Source organism: Peromyscus maniculatus, chromosome 2 (genome assembly GCF_049852395.1).
Source record: "Peromyscus maniculatus bairdii isolate BWxNUB_F1_BW_parent chromosome 2, HU_Pman_BW_mat_3.1, whole genome shotgun sequence".
In the NCBI taxonomy this organism is placed as follows: domain Eukaryota; kingdom Metazoa; phylum Chordata; class Mammalia; order Rodentia; family Cricetidae; genus Peromyscus; species Peromyscus maniculatus.
Window position 1 is genome coordinate 148,688,667 of NC_134853.1, and position 12,622 is coordinate 148,701,288.

Sequence of the window (12,622 nt, forward strand, 5' to 3'; positions counted from 1 at the left end):
CCAGGTCACAGAGGCCAGCGGGCCTGTCACGCTCAGCCAATTCAGCTCCTGTGGGCTGCCGTGGCTCTGCAGGCCTAGAATCAAGAGTCCAGATCCTAAAGGCTAGTACCATCCAACTCTGGAGTCCTTAGGGAACCCCAAGACTCCAGCCTCTATTTGCCAACCTCCAGTAACTAAAAAGGGGAACGGAGACTTTCCAGGTTGCTTGTTTTATCTTTTGACTGGTAGCAGTGTCTTCCTGTTCTAACCTACCCCTTTGGAAACACCATCCACTGGCCCTAGTTTTCTCTCTTGGGCCCACAGAGCACAGCCCCCTCCTTCCTGCATGCCATTCTTGTGGAGACAGTTGAGCCTACCACTGCATCTCCCCCAGCCCACCCCCAGCCCAACTTACCTCATAGACCAGGTAGCCCTGGGCTTGTCAGATGCCCCTCACTGAGCATTACTCCCCTTGGCATCTTGGCAACTTCCTCAGAGTGCACTTGAGTGCATCAGAGCTTCCCAGGCAGAAGTCTGAGACCCCCACCCCACCCCCATGCTGGCTGGCTTCCGCCAGCAGAGTAAGGTAGCTGTGTGCCCCTACAGGAAGTTGCTGTCGTCTGCTCCTGCTGAGCCATGTGTCCATTGGAAGGCATCTTTGTTTTTTTAGGTGGTGCTGGGGATGGAACCCAGGGCCTCACAATGTTATACAAGCACCCTACCACCCAGCCACACGTCTAGCCCCTAAACGCATCTTTACAATGGCGCCAACCACAATCTACCTTATACTGGGGGGTGGGGGGAGGGCCTGAGAGCTTAAGACCCGGAGGATCCAGCCCTCATGCCTTATCCCAAGCACACTGCACCTCCAGACCTACCTCCACCCTTGATTTGGATTTCGGGGCAATGGGGGCACAGAGTGCTTAGGACTGCCCACTCTGCTGGCCAGCTATGGCCGCTGCACTGATGAGTCTGTAGAGCAGATGAGCGCCCCCTGGACAAAACGGCATGCCTACCAAGGAGCCATGATGTCTAGGCTCTCCCTGGCCGGGCCCCACTTCCTGACCAGAGAAGTCAAGGAAGCCTGTGGATCTGGAAACATCTGCTGGTGTGCTCACCCTCAGTGGCCTCAGCCAGATGTCCCCTGCTCCTTGTAGTAGCGTGGAACTCCAGCATGTGCTTTCCGTCTGCTCCGGCGACAGGTGTGGGCGCCTTTTCAGCAGCCCTGTAATCAGCTCGGCTGCAGCCGGAGCATGGCTAGCCAAATCTGTGGCTTTCTCTTTGTATTCTGTGTGTTCATAGAAAACCAGCGAAGCCCTGATTTCCAAGAAGGTTAGGAACAGTAAATCTCTCAACCCCACTGGCTGCCCACCTGCCTCCTTCCAGGCCAGAGGTCCTCGGGCAGGGAACAGAAAGTGTGTCAGAGATCCATATCCTGGGCACCAGAGGCTGGGCACTGCCTAGGCCGTGTGGCCAGCAGTCAGTTCATCTGGGGTGGGGGCGGGGTTGCGCAGATAAGAGCATTCCAGAGCCTTCTCCTCTTGCCATCCCCCAGCCGCCCCACCTCCCTCTACTAACCTGAGCTGCACAAATTTTGTGTAATGACAAGGAAAGGGAACATTCTGTGCCAGGCTTTTAATTACAGTTGCTTCGGGCTGCTGGCCTCCATGCTGAACGGCCACATGGAGAGTGTTTAAGTACTCCGCAATGCCAACGAGATCGCGAGCCTGTGGTGCGTGCAGTCCACACCTGGAGGTGGGGGGGCGTGCTTCAGAGTCCACTGAGAAAGGCTGGACCCAAATTAGTTCACGGGGACATCAGAGCAGCTGGCCGTGTGCAGCCAGGGCTTCGGGTGGCCTCCAGGCCAGGCGACTATGCCTATGGGGACCTTTGGAGCAGAGTCCAGCCAGGGAAGGCCTATAATTGAGTGGGAGACAGGTCTTTGGGAGGAAAGCCAAGCTCTGAAAGGGTGGGGTGGCGCTGCAGGGTACAGCCACAGCAGGCGGGGACGACAGAAACAGTGTCACCAGCACGAGATGGTTTACAACGTTCTCTGCTTTCTTAGGGTGCTTAAGCTTCCTATCAACCCTTCTAGGGGGCACAGCCTCAGAGGGGGAATGACGCTGGCTGGGTCACCCAGGCGGCAAGCCAGGACTGGAGTCAGCCCCTCATTGAACAGCAGCAGTCTTCACGAGTGCCGGGGCGGATCCCGAGCGAGCGAAGGATCAGGCTGTGGCTCCCAGAGCCTGGGCCAGGCCCCACTTAGGACAGCACTGTGGTGACGCTGGTCAGCACGACGTGCTCAGAGACTCTGGAGACAGAACACCGGCTCTGCAAGGACTTGTGTCTGGCAGAGGAGTGGGGACCCAGACCAGGCAGGCAGCAGGAGAAGGCGGCCTTAAACTGCTCCCGAAATTTGCCTTGGTTGGGAGACAAAAGACACAGCCCTGAGGGGACCAATGCAGCAGGAAGGGGTTTGAGCTCCAGGGACACCCGCACAGCTCCTGTCAAAGCTGTGTGGTGGGGCAGAGAGGGAGGGGCAGGGCTGGCACGGAGAGCCCAAGGCCACCTCAGCCCTGCCAGCCAGAGAGGATGAGAAGGCCCCAGCGGGTTCCTGGAGCAAAATGCAATTGTCTTGATTCCTTGACTGCACTCTGGCTGGGAGCCTGGCTTCAAGACGTGGTGTCTGGCTCAGGGGCCTCAGGTCACCTCTGTTCTCTGTGCCGTGTGTGAGGAGGGAGCGCAGGGCTCACACTGTGGCTAGCCTCCCCCAGCTCTGTCCAGTGGTATTGAACCGAGCAGCATCCTGTTCGGGTGGTAGTCAGTCACACTGCCCCAGGGCTGTGCCAGTACCTCAGACTTCATCCCCCAGAGCCTGCCCACCACCCTGCAAGGCGGTGTCCACATCACAGAGAAGAGGTGCAGAAGTGGATATATAGTTTGCCCAAGGCCAGCCAGCTGGAAAATGAACCCAGGGATCTAACCCCAAGCCCATCTCTTAAAGGGAGGGCAGAGTGGGAGAAGAGCACTGTATTCCGCTCACATGTATACACGGACTGCACAGCATTGTGTTCCGCTCATGTGTATACATGGACTGCACAGCACTGTGTTCCGCTCACGAGTATACACAACTGCACAGCACTGTGTTCCGCTCACGTGTATACACGGACTGTGCAGTACTGTGTTCAGCTCACGAGTATACACGACTGCACAGCACTGTGTTCCGCTCACGTGTATACACAACTGCACAGCACTGTGTTCAGCTCACGAGTATACACAACTGCACAGCACTGTGTTCCGCTCATGTGTATACACAACTGCACAGCACTGTGTTCCGCTCACGTGTATACACGGGGGCGGGGGGGGGGGGGAGTGGGGAGGCGGGGGCCGAGGTTTTCTCGAAACCAAACCCTCCCAGTCATGTCGCCGAGCTGTCGTTCTCTAGTGTCCAGCTCAGGGCAGGGCACACAGTAGACACTCGGCAAACACAGGCCCCGCAGGTCATGTGTGTCAGGGTGGCTGCCTGCTCTTTCCTCTACAGGGTCCACTCTCCTGTCCTGTCCTCTGAGCTGGGAAGCAGCCAGGCAGCCTTGGTTGAGTAACTCTTGAGTCACAGTGAGGGTTACACTAGGGACCTCTGACCCCTTCTCAAACATCTTAACCACTTTTAAAGGAGACTGGGAGTAGAGGACGTGGGTGGGGATCGGGTCGGGGGCCTAGACTCCTGGAAGACAGGGTGGAGATTTGCTTTGAGGCCCATGGATCCAGGGGTAGCCAAGTCTCTGGCCACTCTAGCCTGTGTCTGGCTGTCTCTCTGCTGGTGACTGTCCCTCGTCCCTCAGCTAGATTACACAATCTCCCTCGGGCAGGGCCTCCAGGGTCCTCTTCTCAGGCCTGGCTCCCTCTAGAAACACAGATTGCTGTCTGCACCAGCCAGAGAGGAACTAGTAGGAAGTCTTGCTGTGCATGCTCCCTAGATGGGGGATGGAGGTCTAGGCCCTGTCCTTCCTCTTAGGCACTGGTCTGCAGGTTGGTCAGACTCCATTCTGGGTACTATTTACTGGCCATAGCTCAGATCAGGACTCCTGGTAAGGGCAGGGTATTCGAGTCTCCCCTATGAGTGGAGGGTTTCCAGAGAGAGCCAGAGAACAGGTACATCCTCTTTTACTAGCCTGAGATGGACCCAGGGACCATGGCCACCCTGAGTCACTGCATGCACGGTCCACTTACCACTGAGGAAGTTGTAGATGATGGGGTTGGCGGCACTGTTGGCGTAGACCAGCCAATGAGAGAAAGTAAAGCAGGCGTAGATGGCTTCCCGGTCACTGGCTTGGCGGAACATCCCGAACACTCTAGCGCCAATGGGGAGGATGGTGAGGAGCAGAGCAGATGGGCGGGGGAAGGGTGCCCACAGAACTCTAGCTAGGAAGTGTAGGGGTCCTCACTGCTCACTACTGTCCATTTGGGTCACTTGGTTTGAGGTCTTGACCGTGATTTTGGGTACCTAAGCATGGATTTTTACCAGAATGGGCCTTGGGTCAGGGACCAATAGGATCTGCTCAGTCTCCAGCTTCCTGATCACTTGGAGTCACCCCATCTACCTTCTCAGCCACCCCAACAGAAGCAAGACATCCTGGACAGCATCCTTTTTTTTTTTTTTCAGCTAAAGAAACAGGCTTAGAGAGAAGTACATGCCCAAGACCACACACATGATCAGGACATGACCAAACCCAGACTGGCTGCTGTCCACTGCTCCATGGCCTTCCACTGATGACCCATGACCCCTCATCTGCCTAAACTGCTGTCCTCCCATCCCGTGATGCTTGCTCCTTCATGTCTGCCAAGTCTCTTCTCGGGGGTCCCAGCCTCAGAGTGTTTTGAGAGAAGGTCTCACTGTGTAACCTAGGCTGGCTTTGAACTCATGATCCTCTTGCCTTGGCCTGCTGAGTGCTGAGATTACAGAGCACATCTCCCAGCTTCCTTCGCGGAGAAGCCTTAAATAACAACAGTGTATCTGAGACCCCACCCCCTGCCGCCTCCCTCCATCACTCTCTGTCCTCTTCCGGTATTTCGTTTTTCTTCAAAGCCCTCACTCCCTGCCTGAGGCACTCTGATTTTTCCTCCTCTCTCACTGGAGTGCAGCCTCTATGAAGACAGGGATTTTGTCTTGTCATTTGTAGCCTGTCACCACAGAACTTGAGAGCCAAGTGCATGGGGGAGCAGGGTTTCCCTAATTGCCCTTGGAGGCAGGCCTGATATCCCCATGTAACACTAGAGGAGCCGGGAACAGCAGAGCAACCCCTGCCCCGGGGTGGAGAGGGGTGGAGTGAACGGTACTCCTCCTCAGACCCCAAAGCCCCTCCCCTCCCCACATGCTCCCCTTGTGCCCTCACCTCTTAAGGACATTGAGGACACTGATGGGCAGATAACAGAGCGCAAAAACCAGCAGGACCACCATTAGCATCTTGGCCGTCTTCCTCCGAGCTCGAATCTGCTTCACCTCGGCCAGGAAGGCTCGGGCGCGGGGCTGGGGCTCTGCACACAGGCCCTGGCGCTGATCCTCCAGTTGCTCTGAGGGCCGCTTCCAGTTCCGCACCAGGGCTGATGTGGTACCAGGGATCTGTCTCACACAGACAGACACACAGATAGACAGACAGACACAGACACACAGACAGACAGACGCAGACACACACACACAGACAGATAGACAGACACAGACAGACAGACACAGACATACACACAGACACACACACAGACACACACCACGCACAGGACAGCAAGGGATGTTACTCCTTGAGAGATAGTCGTTCCCTTTGGCTGGGGACACTCTGGGCCTGGTGGGCAAGGTAGGGACATACAAGGAAACTGCCCCACTGTGGGGTCTGGACACCTTCCTAACTGCTCTCCCATCCTCCTTAGATCTGCAGCTCCATCTTTGGGGATGGGTGCAGCTGAGTCCTGAAGAGATCTCCATGTCACACTGTGGGGAGGCCTGGGAGCCAGGGCATAGCTCTCCACCTAGGTGGATGCCCGGAAGCCTGAGTAGTTCTGGACCCCTGGAGCAAGCACATCCTGAAAGCCCCTCCCACCACTGAACATCGCAATCACCCCACAACCAAGAGGCATGGAGCCAGAATGCAAGAAACTATAGAGTTTAGAGCTCACACATTCATGAGCTGTGTGACCTCTCCAAACCTTTGTAACACAGACCAGTCAGGAAAGGCTCTAACAATGTTCCTGCAAGGCAGGTCCTGGGTTTAACTCAACCCATTGCCCCGCATGGTCTAGGTGTGGGTTAGTGCTGTGTAGAATGTACATGACATCCCAGAATGTTGGTGTCGCCAAGACCAGTCAGCCTTGTGGCCCACGTCCTGTCACTGCCTAGATACTGACCCAGGACCTACTGCCACTAGTGCCGATGGCTCTTAGCACCCATCTTCCCATGAACACCACCCCAGGAAACCCACTGTGGGTCGATGTAATGAGGGGAAAGTCACACCTGAACCAGCCGGCCTCGCTGGCCTTGGCTGCCAGTCACCCCTCACACTCTGAAGTTGGCAAGAGCGCCTCTTCCTTAGCTAGCTGTCAGACACTGGATGTGAAGCCCAGCTGGGCAAGCAATTCGGAGAGGCAATGGTTAACGTTCTGCTGCTAAGCTGAGCACTGAAGCCTCAGATTTGGGTTCCGACTCCCGCTTTCTACTCACTAGCTGAGTGCTTTGGGGGACATGGCCTGCTTCTCTGGGTGTTTTCTCACATATTTGGGGGTGGATATGGTGGTTAAAGCTGACTCTATAGTAATGGCTGCTCAGGAGGCTGAGACAGGAGAATTGCAAGTTCAGCCTAGTCAGGTCAACTTAGCAAGACCCTGTCTCAACATTTAAAAAAGGAAGGAGGGCACAGGGGTCGGGGAGAAAAGGTCTGGAGATGGTCTTCAGTGGTAGAACCCTTGTCTAGCATAGGCGAGGCCCCCATCCCCAGTACCAAAAGTTAACTAATTAAATGAGGCTGCAAGTCACTTTGGGGCCTTTGGCTCCCCACGTCCCTGGACCTGGCCTCTCTAGTCACAGTATGGATAACACGTTCTAATGTCAGGGTCCATCTTAGAACAACAGCTGCACCCTTTGTAGCCCGGACAGCGACCCCAGAGTTAGCCTCACCTGGCGGCCCCAGAGCTTACGGAAGATCTGGAAGTAAGCCATGGCCATGAGACCCAGCGGGGCCAGGTAGGTAACAATGAAGAAGCAGCTGTGGTAGATCTTGGGGTAGAGCTCGTCTGTAGGGGTCATGAGATGCAAGGGTCAGGTTTATCCTGGGAGCCGCAGTCTGCCTCAGCAATGCCACCCTGTCCCAACAAGGACCATAGCAAGACCTGGGGACAACTGAGTCTCACATAGGCACCATGACAGGGAGAGAGCCTAGAATTGCCCAGTCTAGTAGTATCATCCCGGAGGGCCCTCTAGCAGATGCTCACACCAGAAGCGATACCTATCCTGGGGATACCCACCCGGAGAGTGCCCTGTCGTAGGGGTATGCACCCCCCGAGGTGCCCGCCATTACCTGCCCAGTGTTCATCACAGACAGAGAAGAGCCGGGTGCGATTGGCTAGCTCGGGCAGCACACTGCTGCACTCCATGACAGCAGCCTGGGGCACCATGACAGCCAGCGACACAGCCCAGATGCCCAGAATGGAGCCACGGGCCCGGCGAGCTGTGCTCTTGAACAACAGCGGGTGGCAGATGGCATACCAGCGGTCCAGGGCGATGAAGCTGAGGGTCAGCACTGCCACGGACACAGACACGGCCTGCCCCATGGGGATGCAGTGTCAGAGGTGTGGGGGGGAGCCCTTCACAGCCCAGAGCTACCAGTGCAGCAAATTCTGACTCCAACAACTTCGGACTGTGTGAATCCGGGCAAGTCATACCCTCTCTGAGCCTTATCTGCAGAATGGGAATATAGCATCTATCTGGTGGAATTCTGGTAAGAATAAATGAAATCATGTGTGGAGAATGTCCAGTTGGGGACCTGACTACTACTCTACTGTGAACAATGGCACTCTGTGTGGCGGGCACTCCTCTCCCTGTCCTTACAACCCCATGAGGTGGGTACAGTGTTACAGAAGAGGAAATGAGACACGTGATGCCCTCACACTTAAGCTCAACAGACTGGGTCGGTTGAACAGAAAGCCTCAAAACAGTGAGAAATCCAGGCAGCATCTCTGTCACCTTGGAGGTCGTCCCTTCCCTAGGAAGTTGGGAAAGTTCTTGTTCTGAGAGACATAGATGAGGTGGCAGGTAGCATAGGCAGGCATTGCCTCCAGGGTGTCCCAGTTTCCCGGGGTGCAGGAAGAGGACTGGGGGACTACTGAGAGGCCACAGTGGCTTCTGGCCAGGCCTCACTCCAGTCTGCTGATCCCACTGGCATCCTGGTGTCCAGTATTGGGGAAGGAGACTAGAGAGGAGAGGAGAGACCGTTCCCTTTGGCTCTCTCAGTTGGTCCCCACTGGGTTCAAGGACCAGCCCCTGTGAGCATTTGGGACTGTCACCGTGGACTGGGCTCCTATGTCCTCTCTCTATGTGCCCATGTACTTGGAGGTAACTGTGTGTGCACACATGGCCAAGTCTGCACCTGTCACCGGGAGGGGTTCCCATGTGAGTCTTTGAGGCTGTGTCTGTGTTCCTGAGTGTCCAGTCTGGTGGTCTGGGTGACCCTGCAAGAGTCCTAAGCCGCTGTGACTTACCTGAAAGGTGATACTTAGGGTCACCGATACCCATCAAGGTGATAGTCGGGTGTGTTAGAGGCCCCGGAGGGGTGTGGGAGAGCTAACCTGTAGGTAAGGGATGACCTTGCACAAGGCATGGCCGAAGAGCCACGATTCAGTGATGTCCACTAACAGGCTGGCAGGCAGGCAGATGGCAGTCACCAGCACATCTGCCAGGGACAGGTTGACAATGAAGTAGTTGGTGACTGTCCTCATGTGGTGGTTCCTCCACACAGCCAGGCAGACTGTAGAGAGCAGCAGCAGGGGGAGGTTAAGGCAGCAGCAGCCATGCCCATTCAGGCTCCGCTGGGATACTGAGTCCCCATCCCCCACCTCACCAACAGGAAGGGCGATGAAGGCAAGCCCCCACCACCACGCGCGGTCTCCCTCTAACCCTCAGAAGACAGACACCTACCCAGCGTGTTGCCCACCAAGGCTATGAGGAACACGGCCACGTAGGCCACGATGAGAACCCACTCGTACTGCTTCGGGTAGAGATAATCGCGCCACAGGTAGCGGAGGAACTCATCTTCATAGTCTGGAGGAAGGGGAAAGGACTCCCCACTGCCAGTGGGGACTCCGGGCTGGGCCCCAGGAGTGGCCGAGGGTTCCATGAGCTCGGGAGCCGCTTCAGCTGAGGAGCATCCTGGGCTCTGTGGAGGAAGAGGAACTCCCACAAGCCCTCAGCCCACTCACTCCCTTTAGGGGGCCCTGATCTCACACCCAATTCTTTGGGGTCCCAGGCCAAACTTCCTGAAGGAGAGAAGACTAGGAGGGAAGGAGAAAGGGAAAACAGGAAAAAAGAAGGAAGGAAGGGAAGGCGTGGACATTAGGGACTTTGCCTACCTTTCCTCTCTATTCTTAGTCGTGAGTTGGGAATGGTGGAGAAAGGCATCTTATCTCCCCCATTCAGCCTCAGTTTCCACATCCAACGGAGTAATAAAGATACCTACCTCTCAGGGCCACGATGAGGAGTATTGAGCTCAAAAGCTTAGGGACTACCTCACCCAGAAGCCGGCCTCCCAGTCAGTGTCCGGTATCATTATTAGTGAGCCCCGCTGCACGGATGAAGACATGGGAAGCTGAAAGGTTGGGACCCTTGCTCAAGGTCACAAAGCCAATCCAGGTCTGCCTGTGTCCTCCAGCCATCACAGATTTAGGAAAGGAATCCATTCCCAATTGCAATTATTCTCTCTTGCATCAGTTCTCAAGCCTTAATTAGGGTTTGGGGAAAGGGTTCAGGGAGATCCTCAAGATCCAGGTTCCGCCCACCAGACCTGCCAGAGCCTCCTCAGTGCGCGTACACACGCGCGCGCGTGTACACACACACACACACACACACACACACACACACACACACACACACACACACACACACACGAGAAGAAGAGTGTGGGAAGGGACTGACCACCTCCCTGAGAGAAAGGAAATAGTCCCCCGCCCAGAAACGGAATTCTCCAGGCCCCCTTGCTAAGTCTCCCGGAGTCACCGGGGCCGCGATGCTCCCCGACGGCCGGCAGGGGTCGCTGAGCCGGCGCGCAGGCCGCTCTCCATTCATAAATCCGGCCTCGCTCAGGCCGCTCCCTCCTCCCTCCCTCAGACCCCTCCTTCCCCTAGCTGGGTAGGGACGACCCTAGACTGGTGTAGGAGGGTGGACGGTCCCCGGAGAGCCCCTGGAAGGGGGCAGAGACGCTGGCCTACTGATTTCCCAGATGGTCCTCCCTGCTCCTTAGGGGGTCTGGGAGGATTCCCAGAAGGGCCAGCCAGAGCGCTAAAGGGTTACAAGGGAGACGCCCGGAGGTGAGAGGAGTAGGTGGTGACGCAGCCTTCCAGCACTCAGGTCACCCCCAGAGACTCCAGGCTCCCCCGCCCCGTCACCTGCCACTGCCCCTCTGGAACCCCTATGCCAGTCCTGATGGCCCCCCATATCCCGCACCTGTTGGCTCCCGGCCCGGAGCATCATCGGTTGCTGGTACCTGGACCTTGCTCGCGGGACCTTGCCTTGGCTCTGGGGAAGGCCAGGGCTGGGGACGCGGCGGGGCAGCCCCTTCCCGAGGCTGAGCTGTCCGCTTGCTCGGTGGCTGCGTGGCCCCGGCTCCGCGCCGGTGGTAGCTCGGGAGGGCTCGGGAGGGCTGCGCGCCGTGGGGAGGGGAGCGGGGCGGGAGGCTGGGCAGGGAGGGGAGGGAGCCCCGGCCCGTCTGCGCTCCTGGTCGCCCAACTCGAGCCCCGCTTTGTACGTCAAGCTTCCATCCACCTCCATTCACGCGTCCACTGGCTCATTCATTCCGTGCGCACCCTTTCGACACTCCCTCCACCCTGCATTCAGCACGCACCTAGGGTGTGTGTGTGGCGGCGTCGGGGGACACAGTGCAGGGGTGGACCCCACCTCTGCGCGCTGCCTCACCTGGCCGGTGAGGATGGTAGCACAAGTGGTTGTCACAGAGGTGAAAGGATGCCGGTGCCGCCTCCAGGCAAGCTCAGGACGCACTGGAGCAGCTAGTGTCCAGAGACGTCAGAAAGCCCGGATCTCTCCTGGGTCTCTCTGCCCCAAATCCTTGTTCGCACCTACTTCCCCTTCCTAAAGCAAGGACGTGCAGTGGAGGCAGAAGAGGGGAAGCTGGAGGTATTCATTAATTCAATAAATATTTATCAAGCTCTGTGACAAGCAACGAACCTATAATAACGGCCGCCATTTCCACAGGCTGCGCGATCTCATTTAATCCCCACGTCAGCCTGGTGAGGTAGTTGTTATTGTCCCCATTTTACAGATAAGACCTTGGATGTACACGGTGCAGGGATTTGCCCAAGGTCAGAGAGAGAGCTGGGTTTCAAACTTGTGTTCCACTCAGATCTACCAGCGCTCCCAACCTCTAAGGCTCCCAGCCACGCAGAGGATCTAGCCATCCGGAGTAAGGCATTTCCCATGGTGCCTGAAGAGCTGGGAGAGGTCCCAAGGGGCTGAGATCACAACAGTACAGAAGAGCTCACCCGGGGGCTTCCAAGAGCAGAAACACCTGCTCAGAAACTTGAAGAATGATGAAGTGGCCTGGAGGCTAAGGTAGAGTATGGGAGGAGAGCTCTTTAAGCAAGACAACAGCAAGTGCAAATGATTGCAGGTTAGGTCTCCTGGGAATCTCAGGCAGGTGGAGGGGGACCTTCTGGGCTTTCAGATAGTCACCTTGCCCACCTCCTGCCCCAGGACAGGACCTTCCAAATAAGGAAGTCTCCTTTCTCTCACATCCCCTCCCTCCCGGGAGTGTAACCACATCTCCCCTTTGCAGCCAGAACTCTCTTCCAAGGCTCAAGAGATGCAGACAGGGAGTCTGGGAGCAGAGGGCCAGGGAAGCACCCTTATGGGCCTGGTGACCTCTACTCCTGAAGAATGGAAGTGTCTGGACCTGAGGCAGAACTTTGTCCTTGGGTAGCTGTGGCATTTGTATGCAAGATGGTGGATCATTGAACTCTAAGATTCTGTTTTGTGTTTTTGTTGTTTTTTTTCCAACACCGGTTTTCTCTGTGTAGCCCTGGCTGTCCTGGAACTCACTCTGTAGACTAGGCTGGCCTTGAACTCATAGAGATCCGCCTGGCTCTGCCTCCCAAGTGCTGGGATTAAAGGCGTGCGCCACCATCACCTGGCTGTGCCATCTCTGGGATTCTAAAACTGTCCTGTTTGCTGCTGGAGGCAGTGGCTGAATGAAGGACTCCCAAGAAGAGGGACGGTGTGTGTGTGTGTGTGTGTGTGTGTGTGTGTGTGTGTGTGTGTGTGTGTGTGTTAGAGCTAATGTACTCACAGAAAGGTTATTAGAATGTGTTTAGAGAATTCAGTTTGTTGTCCTGTGTATTTGTGTCTCTCTGTACATGAGAGTATGCTCTTGGATTGTGA

At 56.3% G+C, this 12,622-nt stretch overlaps 1 protein-coding gene across 5 annotated transcripts; it reads right to left on the reverse strand.

Moving 5' to 3' along the window:
* Positions 1-1,599: 1,599 nt before the first annotated feature.
* Positions 1,600-12,366, reverse strand: Hcrtr1 (hypocretin receptor 1). Of its 5 annotated transcripts, none has more exons than XM_076565201.1 (9): positions 11,144-12,366; positions 9,693-9,797; positions 9,155-9,392; positions 8,806-8,984; positions 7,539-7,782; positions 7,139-7,254; positions 5,373-5,599; positions 4,210-4,331; positions 1,600-2,426 (listed from the first exon to the last, which is right to left on the reverse strand). In XM_076565201.1, the coding sequence occupies exons 3-9, from the start codon at positions 9,351-9,353 to the stop codon at positions 2,242-2,244; spliced, it is 1,272 nt and encodes a 423-aa protein (XP_076421316.1). In that variant the 5' UTR covers positions 9,354-9,392; positions 9,693-9,797; positions 11,144-12,366; the 3' UTR covers positions 1,600-2,241. The 5 variants fall into 5 exon arrangements, with proteins under 5 accessions (XP_076421316.1, XP_042127888.2, XP_076421317.1 ...); XM_042271954.2 differs by having other exon boundaries at positions 11,073-12,366; XM_076565202.1 differs by lacking the exon at positions 11,144-12,366 and adding an exon at positions 10,676-11,061 and having other exon boundaries at positions 1,600-1,728.
* Between the last annotated feature and the right edge of the window lie 256 nt (positions 12,367-12,622).